The sequence below is a fragment of the Micromys minutus genome (assembly GCF_963924665.1).
Source record: "Micromys minutus genome assembly, chromosome: 17".
Taxonomy (NCBI): Eukaryota; Metazoa; Chordata; class Mammalia; order Rodentia; family Muridae; genus Micromys; species Micromys minutus.
In genome coordinates this window covers 47,687,097-47,711,721 of record NC_137952.1, presented here as the reverse complement: position 1 = coordinate 47,711,721, position 24,625 = coordinate 47,687,097, and the positions used below count along the sequence as shown (strand labels likewise).

General features: G+C 38.3%; 1 protein-coding gene across 11 annotated transcripts in view; it reads right to left on the bottom strand.

Moving 5' to 3' along the window:
* MACROD2 (mono-ADP ribosylhydrolase 2) overlaps positions 1-24,625 on the bottom strand; it is a gene marked incomplete at its 3' end in the record, with an annotated part of 1,819,824 nt that overhangs the window by 61,455 nt on the left and 1,733,744 nt on the right. For 7 of the 11 annotated variants that reach the window (XM_080931766.1, XM_080931770.1, XM_080931768.1 and 4 more), the window contains 3 exons: positions 20,618-20,695; positions 4,990-5,064; positions 4,578-4,670 (listed from right to left, as the gene is read on the bottom strand). In XM_080931766.1, the coding sequence (XP_080787892.1) occupies positions 4,578-4,670; positions 4,990-5,064; positions 20,618-20,695 (246 nt within the window). Of the gene's footprint in view, positions 1-4,577; positions 4,671-4,989; positions 5,065-20,617; positions 20,699-24,625 lie in introns of all 11 variants that reach the window. The other 4 variants (XM_080931763.1, XM_080931769.1, XM_080931767.1 and 1 more) reach the window with 1 other exon arrangement.

Below are 24,625 nucleotides of genomic sequence, written 5' to 3'. Positions count from 1 at the left end.
GGGGGTGATGATGGTGGTGATGATGGTGGTGGTGGTGACGATGATGGGGGTGATGATGGTGGTGATGATGGTGGTGGTGGTGACGATGATGGGGGTGATGATGGTGGTGATGATGATGGTGGTGGTGGTGGTGACATACAGATTGGGTCTGAGTAGAGTTTGCATAAACCGAAGTTAAACAGAATGGTAACATCTCCTCACCCACGCATCTTCAAGGAAAGTTGGGGATACTGTTCTTAATAGGTCCTACTATAAATTGCGATTAAAGTGGCCATCTTTGTGCCTGGACTAAGAGCCTCTGCATTTTTACCAACAGAATAAATAAGTTAAAGTAGAGACATGCTCCTATTTCAGTTCTGAGAGTATTGTTGACGATTGCTTCCAATGTTACAGTGTTCCTTCAACAAGAATCTGTCCTTCAGAGTTGGCCCGCTTTGACCATTAAATAAGTTATAACTTATAATCGTATTATTGCATTCCTGTCTCTGATTATTATCTGAGAAGTGGAAACTCTCACAAGTTAAAGGACTTGCCAGGGTAAATGTCATGGCTCCTGCATGCGCTCCCTGGTCCTGCTGGCCCGCTGCCAAAGTGTAAGCAGTAACATGGAACATACTCATCACGGGCTCACACAGCATTTTACCTGCATTGCTGTCTGTGTTCATCTTTCCCTAAGAAGTCCAAAGGGTACAATACACTTGATGTTTCCAAACATCTTTGGTGAGCCTTAAGTAAACAGGTAAAGTGTTGCTGTTCCACACGTACTAATTATCGTCATAAAACACCGAGAACAAAGGGCTGCGCTCTTGGTAAACCTTGACAAAGAATTCCAACAAGTGTACCACAACCCAAATGAAAAAAATTTCCCTTTAATAATGATACAATGTAGGTATCATTGTGACTTTAAGACAAAAAAAAATCCTGATTTCACTAGGAGTAAAATTTTTATGAGATTTTATATCAAAACATGATTTCCTTCTTAGTAAGCATCTTCTGCACCTCTGTTCTATTTAGTCATTAACCTAAAGGGCGTGATTTCTCTAGATTTAAAATCATTGCAGATCCTGGTGGGAGAGCATAAACCTGGCCTCATTTAAAAGGAGGCAATGTGGCCGTATGAGTAGAGCCATATGTGAAACCTCACTTTCTGCCTGTTGAAAATTTGTCCTTCAGGTCTCACAGGGAGATGTCCATTGTGCTATTGTGTAATTTTATCAGCAGGAACTTCTGCCGAATATTTTCCTTCTTTGAAAAATCCATATTTTCGTAGAGCTAACTTCAAATCTTAATGTTGCAACATCTGTGCTCATACGCCTGGGAGCCATAGAAAATGTATCCTGACGATGATCTACATCTTCTAGTCCTCGCTGCAAAGTGGATGAAAGATATTGCACTTTTCTTCCTGGTGTGAATTTTGTTTTAAGGAACCACTGTCTGTCTCAGTAGGAGGATTCTTGCATTATAAGAGAACAAGTGTCTTTTGAGGTACAAAGAACATTTCTACAAAAAGATCAGGGCATCAATTTGTTTCATTCATATCTAATTCTTAATATACACGCACATCTTTCCACTAAGAGATGCCTTCCTGAATATACACAAAACCTGGAGATAGATTCTTAAAGTGTTTCAAGGCAGATTTTTTTTTTTTTTTAAAATAAAGATCAGAACCTAAAGAAAGCAAGACAGAAGTAAACACTTTGAATTTATCCTTTGACTTTCATATGGGGGATGACCAATAGCTCAATTTGCATCTTGCCTAAGAAACAGAGATTATGGTTTTATTATTATTTGTGAAACACAAGATTGAGATTTCAACAAGGGAAAGCTAGTTTATAGGTGAGAGAACTCTTATACCATATTATCCATTTATAGCTCCATTCCGATAGGATAAAGTTAATCATCAGGTATTCTAGTACCTTTAGAAGGTGGTTCTATCAATCCAATGTGAGCGGTTACTTGTTGTTGAAGGAGTAGTGTATATATGTGTATATATATATATGTATGTATGTAAGTATGTATGTATATGCGTATAGACAGCAATGAATAGACTTGGGGAACTTCCTTGTGGATCTTCTCCACTTTGTCATCAAATCATCAAACTGGGCTAAAGACTGCATACTTCATGTGCCATGTCTTTTTGCAAGTGTTTGACATGTGCTTATGTGGTTGAGTGTTCTCTGCAAATAGTGAGTCAACTACTTTGGTCATCACTGACATTAAGGTGAGCACCCAGATGTAGATAAATTAAATAACCAGTCCAATGTCACCCAGTTGTCATTGATGGGAAGGTACCTCCTCAGGGTGGCACTAGTTTACTTTGTCTTCATTTCTATTGTGGGCTACCATGGCTTGAGTGTCTCCTAAAGCTTCACATGTTAAAATACAGTACCAATTGTCAGGAATTAAATGGGTGAAGATTTAATTTGCCTGTGTTGTCTAGAAGTAGGTCAATCAAGTTCATTAGGCTAAAACTTATGTAATTGAATCCTGGTGAATTTATAAGGAGAGAGAGACTAGGAATGCATTATGAGCATGTGAACACTCAGTTAAATATGATCTATATCCATATCTATATATATCTATCTATATATCTATATATAATCACACATAGATATCTACACATACACATGTATACGCAAATGTCCACATGTGCCGAGTCCCATTCCATGTTATATTTGCATCATCTCAGGACTCTGACAACTTGAAGACTCACCGGATGCAGGCCCTTGACCTTAGACTTTCAGAAATGTGAGCCCAAATGAGCCTCCTTCTTCCAGTTTACCCAGTCTGTCTCATTAGCAACATAAGTACAGCATAAGCACTTTTCTTGCCTGTTACAGAATAGCTTTTCACATTTCTGCTGATACGAAGAACAAGACAACAGAAGTAATGCATTCAATTTGCCCTTGGCATTTCACATGTTGTTCCAACACTGACATAAGAGGGTTGGCGACTTACAAAGAAAGTTAACCCCTAACTTCAATAAATAGAGAAAGGTTTCATAGTGAGAGACTTTGTGGTGAATGTGGGCTTCCTCTATAGGTAAAATTACAAGGGCAAGAGGAATATATAAATTATTTGATGTTCTTTAAGCCATTGGCATTTTCAGATACTATATGAAAACAAATAATTTCTTCAAGAGAAAAATTAAGCAAATGGAAATTCATTGCATCTGTTTTGTTTTAGTGGTAGAGTCTAAAAGTTGGAAAGTTCATATACTAATTTTTTTGTCACATTGTAGATCTGAATCTGAGTGAAGGTTGTATTGATTCTCTCTTATGACTATCAGATAAGCAATTCCAGCTATGCCATTTATTTGACTTGCTATAAACATGGTGCCATAGGCTGAACTCTGATTTGTAATTTAGAGGAACACTCTGATTTGTAATTTAGAGGAACATACACCAAAGACAGAGAAGAAGAGCAGCGTGAGGTAAATGGAATGGATTGTTTTTAAAGGTGTCAAAATCACAACTGTAGCTCAGCAATTAAATGACATCAATGCTTCTGCCAAGAAGTGTTCATAACTTGGAAGCTATACTTGCAATTGACCTGATTTTACAATTGAGATCATGTCTGTGTTTTAATTTGGAAGAAAAATTGATCAGGGTGTTCCACAAACAAGGTCTACCGAGTCGTGATGCTGCTAATGGTATTGCAAATACCTACTGATCTAAGAGCGCTATGACTTGTCAGGTGATGAAAAACAATCATTCCATGGACCTTTTAAAGAGACATTCAAGAATGGAGTCTTCCATTTCTTCTGTAAATACTAAATTCCTCTGATTCTTTTTTTTTAATATTTATTTATTTCATGGATGTGAGTACAGTGTCATCATCTTCAGACACACCAGAAGAGGGCATCAGATCCCATTACAAATGATTGTGAGTCATCGTGTGGTTCCTCAGCGTTGAACTCAGGATCTCTAGAAGAGCAGTCAGTGTTCTTAACCTTTGAGCCATCTCTCCAGCTCATCCCCTAATATTTTTATAAAAATTCTCTTTAATATAATACTTTTACCACCTGATGTTTTTATTATTTATAAAGCATTTATACCTTCTATCATGGTAGAAATCATTATGGCCCAGTTTAATTTTTAAGTGTGATTCAATATTATGCTATTCTAAGATTATCAGCTAGGGTTTGTGACTTCTTAGGTTCAGAGGACAAGGACATTTCCATGCTTCCTTAAATACCATCATTCAAAGAAAGGCCGAATAAAATTAATGCGAGAGATTTGACCTATTTGTTCCAAAGCCACTTCTGTTTTCCTAGGATTTCATCCCTCTATTTTATGATTTTGAGCTCTTACAGACTTTCTCAATGCTCAAGTTTCAAATTTTTAAATGAAAAAAAAAATTAAGTATACTTTTCTTCCATTCAGAAAGACAGAGGTGCTGTCACTAACGCCCCTTGTTACTTCTGGACTTTAGTTTCTAAAACAAGTGCAAGGTCATGGGTATGTTCATCTCTTCCTCTTCTGGCTGCATCTGTAGACAGTTTTGGTACTCGGATTCTAGGCTGGTGTCCACACAACCTCTCTGACTGTGCTGGGTTAATTCAGGTGCATTCCTACCTTCTCCACCTTCCTGTGCTTCTTGGTCATCTATCAGGGGAATCACTTCCGGTTGTTCCACAATCGTGGAGTCTTCTTGATTTGGTAAAAGGTCTAAATGGAAGAGACAGAAAGACTCAAGGATGTTTAAGTTGGAATCATTGAGAAAACACAGAACAAAAAGTCTTTCCATGATAAGACTTACATGAAGCCTGATGCTTGCTCTCCATCCTCGAGCACATGTCCCCCCCCCCCCCCCATGCACAAAGACTCTCACACACGAATGTACTCGAACACAGAGTCACACATACCACAACCTCCTATACACTCACACATATTCATAGACTGTCATTTTTACACATGCACACACACACAAACAAATGCTTTTTATAGAGAAGTTTTTCTCATTCTTTCCAACAAATAGCTCCAGGACCTTCCGTCTCCATAGAGGAGCTTGGGGACGCTGTCTCGGTTTTTCCCTCACTCTTTGTTGAGTCATTCTCTTGGCCTGTTAGAACAATGATTAAAGGAGAAAAGAAATAAGATGTGCATGTCCATAGCTTTATCCCAGGTCTGAGGGACAAATTCTTCAGACGCTTGGTTTTAATCACGTTCCAAGACTGATTTAAATGAAAGTGGAGGGTACTAATACCTGTTTTCAAATGATTAACTTTACATCAATTATTTTATGCAGAAATATACCGATAATTTGGGCAAGCGAGGAAACAAAACCCTCTTCTTTTTCTTGACACAATTAGTATTCAGCTTATCAGTCAACTGGACATTTGCAGACAATGACCCAAGGGCTTGACATTTTCAGAGCATTTTCTGGATTACACGGGCCATATTTAGATATCTGATAAGACAGAGTGATTTTGAATATTTAGGATCACCCTTCCAAACTAAAACACTACTTGTATTTCCTTCCTTCATCAATAGCACATGGAAATATGAGTAAGGGATAGCATAATATCCCAGCAATCCCTTTAGGTATTGGCTGAATATAGAAAAGATCAGACAAAGGCTGAAGGCTTTTCTTCCATATCCCCTGACTTTTCCCCCACAGGGTTTTGAACATATAAATACTCACTAAGGTAATGAAAGATTTTATACTGAGAATGTTTTACTGTTAAATTTAAATAATAAATAAATAAACAAACAAGCCTAGACTTTGAATTTCCTGTAAGTACAAAAGGACTAACACATGAGGGCTAGACATGTTGGCAGTCACCCTGTGGTGGTGACACTGCTTTCTTTCATCTTATCCCTACCTCTCCCTGTGGAAGGTTTACATTCCTATCTGTCTGTGTCAGAGACAGAGAGGGGACATCCATTTACATCAGGCCTTTTTTATGTGACTTGGTTTAGAAATGGCCAGAGGACAGACATCATATGAAATTTAGCAAAATTTAGCTCCACTGCGAGTTTCTTGTAGTTCCCTGCACTGAGCAGAATGTGCTCTTGATCTGGAGCAGAGGTAAATAGAGCGAGGCCTGGACACAACTCTCCTTGTAAGGCACTGAATTTTAGGGCTTATTTGTTATTTGGTAATGCTGACTTGGCTAACCCTTCTTCCTGCATCTTCTGATTTGATAAGTCTATTCTTAGACCATCTGCCATATACCTGCCTCTTAGTTTCTTCTCTACTAGTATGACCCCAAAACAAAATACAAAAGCAGAAACTAAACAAGCCAAACACCAGTTCTGTTTTAATGGCATCAGTTCCTCATGAGCTCATTTCTGATCTAAAGATATTATTAATGAACATTAATATTTATTTACCTATGTGGTAGCTGAACTCAGAACCCTCAAGATGACTTAAGTAACTTTGTCCCATTATCTCCAAAGTTCAGTGGTGCCCTGAATATTGATGACTTCTTAAAATGTTTCCTTTCTCATTTTCCTTCTCCTCTCCCTTTTCTGGGTCAGGGTACATCAGGTTGAAACTTTGTTTCTTTTTTTTTAAATCTTTCTTTTTCCTCCTGTATAATCTAAGTTTTAAATTGCTAGCCAGGAGGACCTTTAAAATGTGGATCTGATCAAAACCTATCCTCTTGCTCTTCCTTATTCATCCCCAAATTATGGTCCATTGACAAGCGACAATGGAATTATCTAGAAGATTTTTAAAAGCTTTCAGGCTTCACTCTACTATAAAGAATTATGACCTACATATTTTTTTTTCCAAGATAGCCATCTGAACATATATATGCTAATGCATACATAGCCCTGGCCTAGCAAACTTACGCGTACCCTGGGACAGCAGACTTCACAGTACATCGTGTCTGTGATCTCTGCTCACTGAACCTGCCTCTGAAGAAAGCACCATGACAGCCATTCTGGCTTCTAAACACATCACCAGCTCTGTCTGACTGTAATGTCATTTTTTTCCTCTATGCCTTTCTTGAAAGTATTTTTATTTTACAGTTAAAAATTTAAACATATAGAGCAAAACACAAATCATAATTATATATCTTGATGACTATTCATGTATATTCACATGACTATCTTCATGAATAATCCCTCTCAGATAAGAAATTCTCCTAACACTAGTGACTTTGTCTTAGGTGCCTCTTCAATAGGTGACATGTTTTTGTTTGTTCTTTAGAATTACCATAAGCAAAAGTACATGCTCTCTTTGTTTAAATTTTTTATTGAATATTATCTGCATTTATATTTCAGATGTTATCCCCTTCTCCCAACCCTCTTCCCCCTCCCCTTCCCACTGCCTCAATGAACTCCCAACCAACGTCTCCCACCTCAGCACCTTGCCATTCCATTACACTGGGAAAACAAGCCTTCACTGGACCAAAAGTCTTCATGTGCATATGCAGCAGAGCACAGAATTTTCTGGCATCAATGGGAGGAGAAGCCTTTGGTGCCACTGATGCCAGAAAATTCTATCCTCTGCTGCATATGCACCTGGAGCCACGGGTCTCTCCCGAGAACTCACTGATTGTTGTTTTAGTCCCTAGGAGCTGTGGTGGGTTTGATTAATTGATCATTTTTTTCTTCCTATGGGGTTGCACACCCTTTTGGCTCCTTCAGTCCTTTTTCTAGCTCCTTCACTGGGGTCCTCGAGTTCAGTCTGACGGTTAACAGCAAACATCCTCCACTGTATCAGTATGGCTCTGGAAGAGCCTCTGAGGAGGCATCCATATCAGGTTCCTGCCAGTAAGCACTACTTGGCATAAGCAATAGTGCTTGGGTTTAGTGGGTACATATGAGATGGATCCCCGTTGAGTCAGTCTCTGAATGATCTTTTCTCCAATCCCTGCTCCTCTATTTGTCCCTTTATCTCCTCTCATGAGTGTTTTGTTCTCCCTTCTAAGAAGGACTGAGGCATCTACCTTCTGGCCTTACTTCTCTTTGAACTTCATCAATTGTGTGAGTTGTTTTTTGGATATTCAAGCTTTTTGGGCTAGTATCAACTTATAAGTGAGTATATACCATCTGTGTTCTTTTGTGACTGGGTTACCTCACTCAGGATTATAGCTTCAAGTTCCATCCATTATTAAAAACTCATTGTTTTTAATAGCAGACTAGTACTCCATTGTACATATGTACCAGAATTTCTGTATCCATTCCTCTGTTGAAGGACATCTGGGTTCCTTCCAGCTTCTGGGTATTATAAATAAGGCTGCTAGGAACATGGTGAAGCATGTGTCCTTTGTTAGATGTTGTAGCTTCATTTGGGTATATGCCCAGGAGTAATATAGCTGGGTCCTCAAATAGTATTACATCGAATTTTCTGATGAACAGCCAGACTGAATTCCAGAGTGGTTGTACCAGTTTACAATCCCACCAACGTTGGAGGAGTGTTCCTCTTTCTCCACATCCTCACCAGCATCTGCTGTCATCTGAGATTTTGATCTTAGCCATTCTGACTGGTGTGAGGTAAAATCTTAGGATTGTTTTGGTTTGCATTTCCCTGATGACTAGGGATGTTGAACTTTTCTTTATGTGCCTCTCGGTCATTCTGTGTTCCTCAGTAGAGAATTCTCTGTTTAGCTCTACTTTTTAATAAAATTATTTGATTCTCTGGAGTCTAACTTCTTGAGTTCTTTGTATATATTTGATATTAGCCCACTATCAGATGTAGGATTGGTAAAGATCTTTTCCCAATCTGTTGGTTGCTGTTTTCTCCTTTTGACATGTCCTTTGCCTTACAGAAGTTTTGAAATTTCATTAGGGCCAATTTGTCAATTCTAGACCTTAGAACATAAGCCACTGGTGTTCTGTTCAAAAAATTCTCCCCTGTGCCTATATGTTCTAAACTCTTTCCCACTTTCTGTTCTATTAGTTTCAGTGTACCTGGTTTTATGTGGAGGTCTTTGATCCACTTGGACCTGAGCTTTTGACAAAGAGGTAAGAAGGGACCTATTTGCATTCTTCTGCATGATAACTGCCAGTTGAATCAGCACCATTTGTTGAAAAGGCTGTCCTTTTTCCATTGAATGTTTTATTATTATTATTATTATTATTATTATTATTATTATTATCATTATTTAACTTAAACAACTTCATTTTAAAAAACAGAAATAAAGGTACAGATTTTAAAGAGCATTTTGCATAAAACTATGTGAGTATATTTTGTCAGTACTTGATTGTTTTTAAAGGTTTGATAGTGTGCATTGAAATCTTACTAGTTACATCGAGCATAAAGTACATGTAAAACAAAACATAACATGAAAATAGTCAAAGTTTTCTTGGTGTGTAAATATTAAACATAATGATTTTTAAATACCAAGAATTGTCACAAGGCAATCTTAGCTCTTTAATTATTAATGATTTGAGGTCTAGGTGTACCCCACTCTAAGAGGGTGCTATACACTCTCTGTTTTTTTAAGGACCGAGGCTTCCACTTTTTGGCCTTTTCTTTTTTTTTTTTTTTTTTTCTTGAGCTTCATATGGTCTGTGAGTTGTTTCTCGGTATTCAGAGCTTTCTGGGGTTAGTATTCAATTATCAGTGACTGCAGATTATGTCTGTTATTTTGTGACTGGGTTACCTCACTCAGGATGATATTCTCTAGATACCCATTTACCCAGGAATTTTGTAAAGTCATTGTTTCTAATAACTGAGTAGTACTCCATTGTGTAAATATACCACAATTTTTGTATCCATTCATCTACAGAATGACATCTGGGTTCTTTCCATCTTCTGGCTATTATAAATAAGGCTGCTATGAACATGGTGGAGCATGTGTCCTTATTATATGTTGGAGCATCTTTGGGGTATATGCCCAGAATTGGAGTAACTGTTTTTAGCTCCTTTGTCAAAGATCAAGTGACCATAGGTGTGTGGGTTCATTTCTGGATCTTTGACTCTATTCCATTGATCTACCTGCCTGTCTCTGTACCAATACCATGTAGTTTTTATCATAATTGATCTGTAATACAGCGTGTGGTCAGAGATGGTGATTCCTCTGGAAGTGTTATGCTCTCTTTTTAAAAATCTTACTTTTCAAGGATTTATCTTAGGCTGCTGTCTGAAGACAGGATGTCATATGAAATTGAGTAATTTCTAGTTTGAGGTTATTCTGAATAACAGCACCAAAACATTTCGGTGTGTTCCTATGTGGAAAATCTATTCATGTCATTTAAACATCACCCAGAAGTGAGTTCCTATGTGGAAAATCTATTCATGTCATTTAAACATCACCCAGAAGTGAAATTGCTAAAAACTGAGTGTTGCTTTCCTAAGTGTATTAGATCATATGTAACAGTGTGGTTAAAAAAAAAGTCTGTTCCCATTTCCCCTTCCCCTTGATGATCAGACCGCCATTCTCCCACCACCTCTTTGCCCACATCCATCAGACTGGCTGACATGGTACCATGTAGGTTAGATTCCCTTCCTAAACTGATTTCCTTTGCCTGCTGACAAGACTCCTGGGTAATGAGCAGCTGCCCTGAGTAGGTTGCTGTCTCTAACAGACCTCCATTCTCCTGACACCTCTCTGCCCACCTTTATCCCACATGCTGATCTGAAACCATACATGTTAGATTTCCTTCCTACACCCATCTTTCCTGCCTGCTGAGTCTTCTGGGCTTGCCAAGCTGCCCTGAGTAGCCTGATATCCCAGGCTGACATCCAATATCACATGACATCTCTGCCTATCTTCCTTGGATCTTTGGCTCCTGAACCATATAGACCTGCAGATACTGATTCATAAAGACCTGCAGGTCAGAAACCATGTAACCCAAGGGTACCCATTGGAAGCCTACTATGCCAGGACCATCCTGGTTAATCCCCCCTCCCAATACCTACTACAACAGAACCATTTTTTTTTAATTCTACATCTTCTCTAGATAAATATCTAGAGGTACGAACATCAGAATGGCCAAATGGAAAGATTGAATCAAGGCAGAAAATGGTCTATTTTTCAATTTGTCTCCTAGCAAACATGTTACCTAGATACCTATTTTCAGCCACTAAAACGAATGATTTGAAAATGGAGAAGTGGGAGCTGGAGAGATGGCTCAGCAGCTTAGAGTATGGACCACTTTTAGAGAGGACCTGAGTTAGGTTCCCAGCATCCTCAGCTCATCACCACCTGAATCTCCAGCTCCAGAGGATCTGACATCCTCTTCTGGCTTCAAAAGCTCCCCTGCACACTCCAGCATATGTGCTCAGTTTTGAGTGCACACATGCATGTACTCACACAGAATTAAACTGTAATAACGATAAAATCTTGAAAAAAACATAGACAAGGAGATTGTATTAGGTGGATATACTTTTGGAAGGTATACGCTCAGAAAATCGAAAAGGACAAAAATTGTGTTTGTCATTGAGGCAATACAATTGATAAAAAAAATGGTTTAATGGACAGGATATTGAGACAGAAAAAAATCTAATGTGGGGGTTAGAGGAATCTGTATTCCTGAGTCATGGCCACTCATATGTGGTGTCAAAGGAAATATCTTATTTCTTGCATTAGAAGTTATGTTTTGTATAAAGTGTCATTCACTGGACTTCTTTCTTGTCTGTTAGACTCCGTTCAGGCTTTAGTGCAGTAATAGCTTTGTTTGTGCGTATTGCACAGACAGAAAATGTATCTTCTTTTTATCTTCCATGCCCACACCTCGAATAAAGCACCAACAATGACTGTCTACGTAACTGGCCCTCTGTTACATCACACCTCAGTCAGAGTGGTTGTCAGGGACTACAGCTTTCTTTTCATCCTTGGTAAAGTAAGCACCTTATCCTCCCCCAGGTTTCAGAGATCACAATGTTTCAAACACTGTAGTTTTTAGAATAAGGCTAAACAGGATGATAGACATCAACCTCCCTGGGTCCCAGGTTCATCATTTATGTAAGAGAAATGACTGTGGCACTAGACAACTTTTAGGCTCCTCTCTGTGTCCTGATGGTGCCCATTTCTATCTACTGAATGATGCCGACAGACATCCCTCACTGCTAATGGCGGGGGCAGTGTTCTCTATCTCTGTGGACACTGGACATGAGTACACATCACATCTGGTCATTTCTGGGCCCTTTAAGCCATTATATGCTGCTCAGTATCTTTCTCCCATGGCGTGGAAATAGTGGGGGATTCTTGGAGTGGAGTTACTACTACATCTCCTGAGGGTCTCCATGCTGCACTGGCTTCAATACTGGGGAGATCATTGTTCCACAGAGACAGGCACCTCTAAGAAGGTTAGGTCTGAGAGCAGATAGGGGTGGGGTCAGGCAGAGGGGGGGATGAACAGTTCTGTGTGAACAGCAGCTTTACCTTGACTATAAGACCTGACTTTCACCGATAAGCTGAAAGGTCATTCAGTGCTTTGGAGGGAATATCTTTCTTCCTTGCCCTCTACATTTGTCTCTACTCTTGTGCAGTTTCACCTGAGTGCATTGTTTATGTTGGTAGTCATTTCCTGAATAGAAATCTATACTTTTTTTTTTTGCTTTGTTTTCTCATATCTCCCCACTGAAATGTGGTGTGAAAATTGAAGGTGACATAAAGTCTCCGGCTTTGAAATTTAAGAATGATTCTGTTTGCTCAATCCAGAGCCTGTCAGGACCTGACATTCTAAAGACAAGAGTATGTGTGAGCCCCTGCGCCCTGCACCTGGCTCCTGTGCTCTGTGAAAACACTGCTGTGTTTTCAGCCACTCAGGCCCAGAGTCTCTTCCTGCTTTCTTGGCCCCATGGGGGCCAGCTTTGTTTGCCTTATATTCAGTGTAGTAGAATCCCCACAGCCCTCTGACCTAATCCTCCTGCAGAGCAGACAAAAGAACACAAAGGATTTCATAGTTTATGTATATATTTTTCATAGAGTGAACTCAACCATCCATACTAACGAAGGGGCATTAGAACAGATAATCCACAACTCCATTCACTTTTCTTCAGAAATGGATCACGTGATTGTTTCTTGAAGTAATTAAGTTTGGCTCAAGCTAATGCTTTAGCTTTGATTAATTTGCATAAAAATTGGTCTGGAGCCGTCAGTCTGGAATGAAGTATTTCTAGGAGCTAAACCTAAACTCACTGTGTAAACGGACTGTTTGGGGGAAAAGCAACAATACAGCTGAATGGCCTGCAGGTTATTAGATTAGATGCTCAGGTTTGTCTTGGGACAGAGACTTTTTTGACATTTGTCTTAACAAAATTATGCCTTTTTGTTCAATTTGAAAATTGATGCTAATATTTAGCATTGAGCCTTTGCCATGTCCAAATGCCCCAGATATAAAGCTAAAGACGAAACTATACTAACATGAATTTGATTATCTCCTAAACATTTTTGGCACTCCTGTAGGGCCCATAAAACTGACACTTCCAATGTAAATTGATTTAAAATAATTTTCCTTGTAGTTACAACAACTGCACTTTCACTGTGGGTATCAAATACCTGTAGGTATTGAGAATTGTATGTAATTTTACAAAGACAGGGATGGCCACTTTTACAATTGTGAATTGGCACCTTTCTTGTGTGTGTGTGTGTGTGTGTGTGTGTGTGTGTATACACATGTATAAACAAATATATGCATATGTATATATCTGTGTATGTGCATATGTGTATAGTTTTATAAACACATTTTGTAGTCAAAATGAATTTATCCTTTGATTTTTGATCTTACTTCATATTTTTCTAAAATCATCCACTTTTTCAAAAACTGTATGTTGAAAAGTGTATCATGTTTCATGTTGTGATGGATTAATTTTGGGGGATGTTTCGAATGTTTTTGTCTGTATTATTAAATGCCATATTATTAAATAGATAACTTATGAATAAGCATCTTTATGTTTTTCCATTATTTAAAATGAGAAAGTAGAATATTGCCATTTTATGTTCCTTTCTTTAAAAAATAGAGATGAGAGTATCTACTTTTCATCTCTTTTTAACTAAGGTTGAATAACCGAGTCTTTTGCTCATCTTCCTCTTGGGCTGTTTTTTTTTTTTTTTTTTTTTTTTTTTTTTTTTTTTTTTTTTTTTTTGTTCTTGAATGTTTATTGATACATGAGCTACTTTTCCTAAATTAAAAATATTACATATCATTCAGATGCGACTAAGCTTCGAGTGGGTTTCCTTTAGAACCTGACCTGGTTTGTACATATCACATCAAATTTATCCAATTTACATAATCAAATATAGTAGCTTACCTTTATTTCTGGCATATGCAGACACGAGAATACATCCATACATTACAAACTCCAATATGCCTTTATTTTATAATTCACGCAGAGTTATGTGTGTGAAAACCAAAGATATTTTAAGATCATATTCTAGAGATGCTTTAGGTTGAAAGCGAAATTAAAAGCACAAGGTATAGAAATAGACCATGTGCTTTCTTCTCCTGACTGGAGCCTCCACACCTCCCCAGGGTCTTCTTTTATAGCCTGAGTGGTTTATTTGTTACAACTGTTGAACTTGCACTGGTTTTAACACAGAACTTCTCACATTGAGTTCATTTGGGTGTTACATGTTTCACCAGGTGGGCTTAATGCATGGTGACACATGCTACCGTAATGTCATTGAGGGTATTCTCGCTGTTCTTGGGTTCCTCTGTCTCCTTCTTAGTCATCCTCACCCAGCCCTCCCTCCCCCATGACCCTAGAAGCCACAGATCTTTACACTCTTTGTGTTTCTGCCTGAATGTCATAGCACTGGACTCATGTCGCCAACAATCTTTTGATTGCCCGCTTTCATTTAATAATACATTTAAAATTCCTCTCTCTTCTTATGTCTTGATAGCTCCTCATTCTTTTGAGTGTTGAATAACTTTTGTTTCTTTAATTCTAATACCTTATATCACTTTTATATCTCATTTTTGGTCCTGCTGGAGTTTATGTCGGGGCAGAATTAAAGTTGAGATTCAGTTCATCTTCCCCTCCCCTCCTGCCTGATATCCAACTAGTTGTCTTAAGGTCACTTACTGAGCCATCTGTCTTTGAAGTGCCAGCCGGCATGTGTACTTGGTCCTACTTCTAGACTCGTTAGTGTGTTTTATTGATCCGCCTGTCATCTCCTACAGCAGGACTACATTGTTAATCACATTCTAAAAACACTCTACACTACTCGTTGGTGTATTTGTTCCAACACCGCTGACCGTATTATATCTGTGAATTCCCTGCTCTATTTCCAATGGTTTTGATTTGTGCTGAGGCTCACCTCGCCTTCTGACACATTAAGACCCATCACTGTTATCGTCAATGAGAGACTCACATTTTCATTGGTATAAAATGACTCTTTCTTCTTTGAGACTTTGGCTAGATAGGTTTCAAATCTGTCTTTTCCATTCTCGTTTAATGCTCATTTCCCAAACATCCCTTTCCTTTTCCTGACTCTATCCTTTTAAGCTTTAACAGTTTTATCGAACCTAACTATTCATTTCAATTCTTGGACTTGATAAAATTAACCTAGTTATATGTAAGTACATTCCTGCCTATTAGTTTGTATTTTGATCCCCTCATTTGACAAAGTATGCATTTATTAGACTGTTACTTACATTTATTATTATATAAATTATTGAACATACTGTAGTGTTCAGAATGAGTTTGGGGATAAATCAAGAAAGTAAGAGGCCTTCTTTTAATTCTATTATGACTTCTTTCTATTTGTGATTATTGAACAATTTAGTTTATGTATACATTTTGAGATAGAAGTTTGTTTTGTTGTATAGTCTAGCATTGACCTTGTAATCTTCAGGCCACAATGTCCTCAGTAAAAAAAAAAAAAAAAAAAAAAAAATCTACACATACAATTACTATAAATTTTCAAGAATATTCTTAAAGATAATTTATATTCTTAGAAACATAACATAGAAATTTTAATTTAGGTGTTACCTCTGTAGGTGTCAGCCTGATGTACCAATCTCGGGCACTCTGCCATAATCTTTGTGTGGTAGTCCGGTATTAATAATTCATTGTAGTTAACGCTTATGATGCCATCATTGGAAGGCTTGGGGAGAAGGATGGCCAGGAGAATCTCAGCTTTCCCCAGGAATGCCTGGGCAAAGGAGCAGGTGCTAGCCATGTTCTGCCCATGATTAGCCCCCACACAAAGTATGCTGGTTTGATCAACAAGGCCACACCCTACAACCACCCAGTGGCTGTGAGAGATAATGGGAACATGACTGATGTGCCCAGCCACCCGCAGGAGCCTCTGGGTCCATGTTTGAAATGACTGAAGAACCTGTGAGTGCTTCTGCTGATGGAAGAGGCCCCTTCCCTGCTGCCTTCAGATAAAAAATGTAAAAACTAACAACAACAATAAAAAGAGGCTAGCTTAGGCTACATTGTATGTTTTAGAATCCTCTAAGCTATGAGTGCCACATGATCAAAAGACAAAATAATCCATTCCTCTGCTTCTCTTCTTTCTTTCTCCTTTCTTCGCTTAATCATTCTTAATTGCAGCAAATGTATAAAAAAGCAAAGACAATGACAACAAAAACCAAGGACATATACAACTTAAGGTAGCCACTAACGCACACATAAAAGCTACGTATTTTTATAACTATCCAGTCTAGAAGCCTCAGCAAGCTCCTTCCAACATCATCAAATCCTTTAGCTTCTTTTATCTGAGCTTGGGCAAGTGCCCTTGGCATATGCTCAACTGTCCTCAATCTATAAGGTGCCATCCTCCCATGACTCTGACCAGCAACTCCACATACTTTGGCTTTTATGATTTTCAATTCTGTGTCCACTATGCAAGAAACCCAGTGAGCCTTTGCTCAACGCCTTCGCTCTGGGCCAAGGCCTGGAAACCGTCTAGGAAATCAGCTGACACAGGGTCAATTTCCTTTTCTGACTTTCAGGGACCACTGAGACTTATTTCTTAGCATCTTTTCTCTCCATGACATCAGGAAAAAAACTAATTGAAGGAAACACTACTCCTGTCTTCTAAGATAATAAACAAGCCTTATATTTAATTTACCTTCCTCTTAAGTTTTTCATACCTCTCTGACTTTCTACCTAGAGTCAGTATTTTTTTATCCCCGTTGAATATCTAGGGATCAACAGAACTTCTTTCTAACCCCCTGTAAGATAGCCTTAATTAGCCCATATTGTTGAAACATGCTTCTCCTATAGGGTTTTCCAGTTCCTGGCCAACTGTTATTTGTTTCCATTCCCTGTGCATTTCCAGTGTGTCTACTGGAAACTCATCTATTGGCAGAGTGTTTACTTGATGACGACATTTTAGATGTTTCTGCTTTTTAGATGCTCTTTTTACCTTTGGAACTCAGCAGTTTTGCTGTGATTGGACTCACTGTAGATTTATTTCTGTTTATTCCGCTTGAAGCACATCCCATTTGAAGAAATTTGGCCATTTCAGCAGTTTCACTGTGATGGGCCTAGTTGTGGATTTACTTTCATTTGTTCTGCTTGGAGTTCAAAACTTTTGATAAAACTTGGCCCACAATATCTTTTAGCAGTATAAAAAGTTGTTCACATAATTCATTCAAATAATGGTGCTGATCAATCTGTTCTCTAATTCAATTCATGATATACTTTGGCACTGTGTAATAAGTAACTTCCTCATACTTTAGTGTTTGTGAACTTATTTTCTCTTTACTATTTTTAAATTGGATAGATGTTTCATATATAACCTATGGTTCACAAACTATCTTTCTCGTGTTTATTAGACGATGAATGAGCTCACCGAAGTCATTTGAGTTAGTACATGTTTTGATTTTGGCTTGCTTTTACTTTCTTTGTTTTCAATAACCATTCTCAGCTAAAATTTCCAATCTTGCCTTTATTACTTTATGAGTATACATTGTCAGCATCTTTTTATAAAATGTTTTATTTCTTTTTATTTTATATGCATTTGGTGTTTCGCTTGCATGTGTGCTATGTTCCGCACTATCTGACACCATGTGAGGCTGTTGGATTCCTTGGAACTAAAGTTAGAGACAGTTGTGAGCTGCAACATGGAGAGTGGGAATTTGGACCCAGGTCCTCTGAAAGAACAGCCAGTTCTTTTAACCACTGAGCCATCTTTCAAGCCCTCAGTGTCATTGTTTTATACTTTGTTATCAGAAATATGTTCAGCTCTTGTAGACTGACTACATGTTTCTGTGTTTTGGCTGCCTTGTTTCCTTTTATCTGTTTGGTTGAGTTGGTTTTTTTTTTGTTTTTGATTTTTGCATGAATGTATTAGATATTATATTTCAGTAATCATTTATAAGGGTTGTTGGATGTGGATGTGGCCCCTTCTTTGCTCTTGTTACTACTACCTCATGTGTGTTTTTCTCAGATGCTTGATGGACCTGGAAGTTGGGCTGCTATTAATTTTCTTTGGGGATGGAGGTAATTTGAATGTGAGCAGCACATTTCAAGACACAGTCTCTTAGCTGGCTCACTGTCCTGCTAGAGTATGCATGTGGGCTTTCTCCTCACAACCCTTGAAGGAGACTGTAAGAGTCCCTCTGTCTTTTTTAGCAACATGACTTTAGATGTTTGTTGCTGAGACAATAAATTGCCTAAGAAAAGGCAGTTTTAACTTTGGGCTCACCATCCAGAGTCACCTTCCCTGGCAATTCTTTATTGTTAACTCTTTAACACTTCAAACAGCTTTATTCTTATAGTTATATGTGTATGCATGCATATGGACTCTTCATCCATCTATCTGTCTGTCTGCCTGTCTGTCTAATGTGTTAATATTTATATTACATAAGTAGCTCATATGTAATAACAACAGGATTATATGAAACATACATAATATAACCAACCAATAATACAGTGTATGTACTTTTTTAAGTTGTTATTTTGACGTTAATTGGCATAAGCAGAAATAATCTTTGTCACTTTTAAACACTATATACTTTTGAAGTTAAAAAGATAACTGGTCTCTCTCCTCCAGCTGAGCAAGATGCCCAAAGGAAAGAAGGCCAAGGGGAAGAAGGTGGCCTCGGCCATCATCAAGAAGCAGGAGGGCAAAAAGGTGGTCAATTCTTTATTTGAGAAAAGGCCCAAGAACTTCGGCATTAGACAGGATATCCAGCCCCAAAAAGATCTAACATGATTCATTAAATAACCCCGCTTCATCAGGCTGCAGTGGCAAAGAGCCATAGTTTATAAGAGGCTCAAAGTACCTCCTGCCATTAACCAGTTCACCCAGGCCCTGGACAGGCAAACAGCTACTCAGCTGCTTAAGCTTGCCCACAAGTACAGGCCAGAGACAAAGCAAGAGAAGAAGCAAAGGCTATTGGCCTGTGCTGAGAAGAAAGCTGCTGGCAAAGGGGACTTCACATCTAAAAGACCACCTGACCTCAGAGCAGGGGTCAGTACAGTTACCACCTTGGAGGAGAACAAGAAGGCTCAGCTGGTGGTGACTGCCCATGATGTAGACCCCATTGAGCTGGTGGTTTTCCTGCCTGCCCTGTGTTGAAACATGGGGGTGCCCTACTGCATCATCAAGGGAAAAGCCAGGCTGGGGCACCTGGTCCACAGGAAGACATGCACCACTGTTGCCTTCACACAGGTTAACTCAGAAGACAGGATGCTCTGGCTAAGCTGGTGGAAGCTATTAGGACCAATTACAACGACAGATACGACAATACCTGCCACCATTGGGGAGGCAATGTTCTGGGTCCTAAGTCTATGGCTTGCATTGCCAAGCTGCAAAAGGCAAAGGCTAAAGAACTCGCCACTAAACTGGGTTAAATGTACACTAAGTTTTCTGTACATAAATATAGTTAGAAAATTGCCTTCCAAAAAATTGGTTATACCAATTTAATGCTAATTTAAAAACTGATTATTTTAACAGTTTTCATACGCTTAGCTTGCACTTTCCCACACAGAACCTTCCCTATATGCCTTCCTCAGTCTGAGTTTTGTGTCCCTTTCTGCACTTAGATTATAAGACCACCCATAAACAACTGCAAACAAGACTTTGGTTGAGTTCTTCAAAGCCATGATGTTTCCTAAATCTTTGTTTTCCCAAGAAACCACTACTTGACAATAGCTTTATGAGGTACAGAAATAACATCCTAAATAATTCTGGTTTTTCCCGGAAGTTGGGGCTGGGAGCAGACTAAGGCTTGTGTGAGTCAGGTGATGTTGCTTGCACTGATTTTCTCTTTCTTGTATACTTTACAAGCCTTTCTTAGCTACCAGTCTTCAGAAATTACAGGAGGATGTAGAGGTGCCTGTTCTTATTTGAGTTCTCATTACCTTTGCACATAAATATAATGCTTACTCTTTCATTCTGGGCATAGACACTGGCTTGCCTTAGGAAAACATTTTTTGACTATTATTACTCTTCAGATTGCTTTTATTTCTGTAGGCTCTGTTTACTCTTCTTGGTATTCCAAGGATACCTCCTGGGCTTATTGTCCATATGTCTCATATTTATTCTCATTTTTTATTGTATATTCATTTCAATGGTTCCAAAACTATTGCTTATAGAATCCAGACAGGTAACAGGAAGCAATGTCAATGCCACTGGCCTGGCTCAAAAATAATGAGCAACATGGAATAAGGACAGGGACAATACTGCACCAAGAAAAGTGCATTGGAAATCTACATTTCTAGAAGAATCCAACCCTATTTTTAAGAAGTAACACTCCTTAATAGAAAAAAAAAAACTTGAAAAAAAAAAAAGGACCACACAACTTACCGTTGGGAAGTTCTTGGTCACACACAGAATGACTGGTCACCTCACTGTCTTTTATAGTATTGTCATCCTTTGAAGAATCTGCTAACAAACAAGCAAACACTACCTTTAATCATCATTTTCAAGTGGGAAAAGGAGCTTCTTCTATTGCTAACCGAGAGAGAATTTACACTTGAGACAATACACTTTGTTATTTCAGACTGTAACCATTAAAACACAAATATTTTCACCATCAAAGGCTAGTTTCTTAAAATACTGCCTAAGAAAATGGAACAAAGCTTCAAAACAGAGAAACGTAATGGTGGTATCTGTAGTGCAGAGAAGAAAGCATAAAGCAGGCTCCCTCGACCAGTGAACGCTCCAGAATACGGGCACGAAAGGAGGGCACACTGGACAGGATTAAAGGAGTACCTGCTTTTAATGTTCTCAGTAGTTCCAGTATTCTAAGTTGCACACATGTCCCCAGAAAAGTCAGATATTGAATCTTGGAAATCTAATCACAAGCAAAGTCCTGTTAAGGTCCCAATACAGTTGACAAGGGAAAGGAAGGGATGGAGAGCTTCTCTTCCACACAAAGTGATTCTCGCTCTCAAATGCTCTTTGAAATATTCAATCAATACACACCCACTTACAATATTGTTTATTCTATTTTACGCACACGTGTGTGTTTGTGTGTGTATGTGTGTGTGTGTGTGTGTGTGTGTGTGTGTGTGTGTGTGAATGTGTGTGTGTGTGTATAAGTACAGGGAGAACACCCTGGCATGCATGTAGAAATAAATGGATAACTTGGGCTAATTGTTTCTCTCCTTCTGCTCTGTAGATCTCGGGCATAAAACTCAGGTCATCAGGCTGGGTGCTAGGCCCCTTTTGCTGGTAAGTCTCTTTTACAGGCCCCATGTGTCCAATTTTAATGTTACAGCTCATATTATAGAAAAACTATCCTAACATTGTTCTAAATATTCTGTCCTAAAGACCTCCTGTGAATCAAGAAGGACGGATGTTGAGCCCTCTCTGGAGGATCTTGAAAAGAGGCATTGCTTACTTCTCAATAGTTGAGCAGCCATACAGAAGTAGGCCTTCCACTCACGTTACAAGTATTTGTGGGGGGTAAACTACATGGAAGACACTGCTCTCCCCTTGGGGACCCAACAGGGAACAGATGTTTGCCTCCAGGAAGCTTATAGTCTACTATGCCATTCTTATGTAGCCCAAAGGGACAAAATTCAAGATCCCTACATATCCCAGCTGATCTTATCAACATGTAGGTGGGAAGAAAATGGAAGTCATCGAGCCTCACATAATTCTGAGTTGTTTCTTCTCTGGGTTTGCGCCTTTTGGCTGAGTTCTAAGGCTTTGATAGAGCAAAGTCGGACAGAAACTGAAATAAAATATTGTTTATTTGTTTGCTTCCCTTCCTGTCTCCCTCTCTTCCATCCTCCCTGCTTCTCGAATGTGGAGGATAGCTTCAAACATGGGTTTTGATTATTATGAGAAGCATGTTTCTTCAGCCTGCCACAAGCAACATTTGATGGACAAGTAAGAAACCTGAGTAGTTACCATATGATTCGGCTTTAATAACCAATGAGTCAAGAGTATACTGGAGTGTGCAGCTTTAGTTAACCTGCTAATAATTTCCTGCCCCCTCCCCTGGGTAAGTGCTTAATCCTCTGCACTGCTCTGTTCTTTCTGAGCCTGACAATAATTTTAAAAGTCAGAAATTGGAAGCAAAATTGAGCACAGACATATTACCTGAAACTGTTATCTCTTGCATGTCAAAACCGGCCAAACCAACTCCCATTAAAATATGCTTTTTAATGTTGGTGCTAATAGTGAACAGAAGATTGAAGAGAAGGCCTTCAAATTAACATTAACACCAAGAATAAAAATTGGTTAAAAAAAATTTGTGTCAGCATAAGAAAGTGTTTCAGTTTTCTAGTTTATCAGAAATATCATAACTTAGGTCATTTCACACAACTTTATCTCTTTCATCATGTACACTTGAAATATGCTAATTTACACAGATAAGTTACCACATATTGTACTAAATTCTACCCTTAAATGTCTATCAGTTTGTCCATTTGTTTGTTGTTATTTTTTAGTTCAGTTTTTGCTGTGGAACTCAGGCTGGGCTGGAACCTATAATCCCCCTGCCTCGTCTAGACTACAGAGGTACCTCCACACCCAGCTAAAATGTCTTTTAGACAATTGGATTATGTGTTTTGAGTTCATAAGTTTATAACAAAATTATTTATATAAAGAGGATGGAAAGCATTTGAGAACTTAGTGATAACTCTCTTCACCCGTTTCTGTATCGGAGCTACAGTATATCTTTCTCTAAGTGAGTTAGAAACCATAGCCTGAGGCCAAGACAGAACATCACATATTTTGGTATGATCTTGTGCTATGGATGATTTTTAGGGTTGAAAACAAGATAATGATATATTTTGATACTTTAAAAAATATGTAAAATTCCAATTTCAGTTTATTGTTTATTCATTGTATAAAGTAAACTACATTATATTTTATTTTTTGAATTCTTTAAGGAGTTGATTTAAGATTGCTGGAGCAGCTTCTAAGTTTACAAACTTTACACAGCCTTGCTTTATCTATAGAGCATATCTCAGTGGCTCTGTGATACAACAGTCAATTTCAAAATTATTTAACTCTACCAAATAAATTCAGCACTTTATAAATTCCAAGGCATATTCTGATGTTAGGTATGAAATATGTAAAAGAAAAACCCTAGAGATACGTTATTTGAATATATCTGTGTATATTCACAAATGCACATTTTATGTGATAATAAAAATTTCATATCAATATGACCGATTATTAAGTATACACTGTCTCTGATGTAAAAACTAATATCCATAAAGCATTATGAGAACTCTATGCCCATTATAGCAGTCACAAATACCCAGAGAGCTATGGAAGATTGTTTCTACAGAAGTCATTCTACTAAAACACTGTTTGAATTTTCAGCCTCATAAACTAGCTAAACTCGGGTTAATTCCATGTGTTTTAAATCATGGACCCTATTAAATCATAGTTAAGGATTTTAAGTGATAGTGCAGTTTTCCTGCTTGGGTGGACAATGGAACATACACACACATATATATGTACATATATATGTATATATGTACACACACATATATATATACATATATATATATATACATACATACACACACACACACACACACACACACACACACACACACACATGAAATGGATGAGTATGCCATCTTCATGCACACAAGAAGAGGATATCAAATCCCATTACAGAATTGAACTTGGGATCTCTGGAAGAGCCATAACCACTGAGCCATCTTTTCAGCCCCATGGAAGATACATTTTAATATATATATAAGATGATCCTTTATAGGGAGAGTGAGAATATAAATCTAGTGGTTGTGGTCTTAATGTTGTATCTCACCCCAAACTCATGATAAAATTCTAAGCCATATAGGGAAGGCATGAGAGAGAAGGCCTAACCAGGGGAGCTGACCATGGTGGTGGATTAGTAGCCTCTACAAAAGAAGACTGAGTGACACATCTCACCTCCCTCCCATGTGAGGACATAGCACAAAGGGTCTATTTGTGGACAGAAGGTAGAGATCAGCAGTCAGGGATTCAGGCAATGTCTCGGACTTTGCAACCTCCAGAATTACAAGAAATGCATTGGTTTGGTTTAAAAGCTATTTTATTTATGACCATTTGTGATGCCCATCTAACCAGGCTAGGAAACATTGCATATGGTAAGGAAAGGGTTGAATTATCCCTCTGAAAGTACCAAAAGTCATCTTAGAAAATGGGCTTGTATATGCTGAGCTCTTCTACATTGAAGTTGCATTTTTTTCTAATTCTAAAAATTATCATTCAGGAATGTTAAAAATGTAAAATAGTTATCACCCATTTCTTAGATTCAGTCTTTTTTTTTCCTAATAGCAGAAACTGGAATTAAATTTATATAGAGATTCTGACTTTTAAAATCTGCAAGGTCAATGTCAT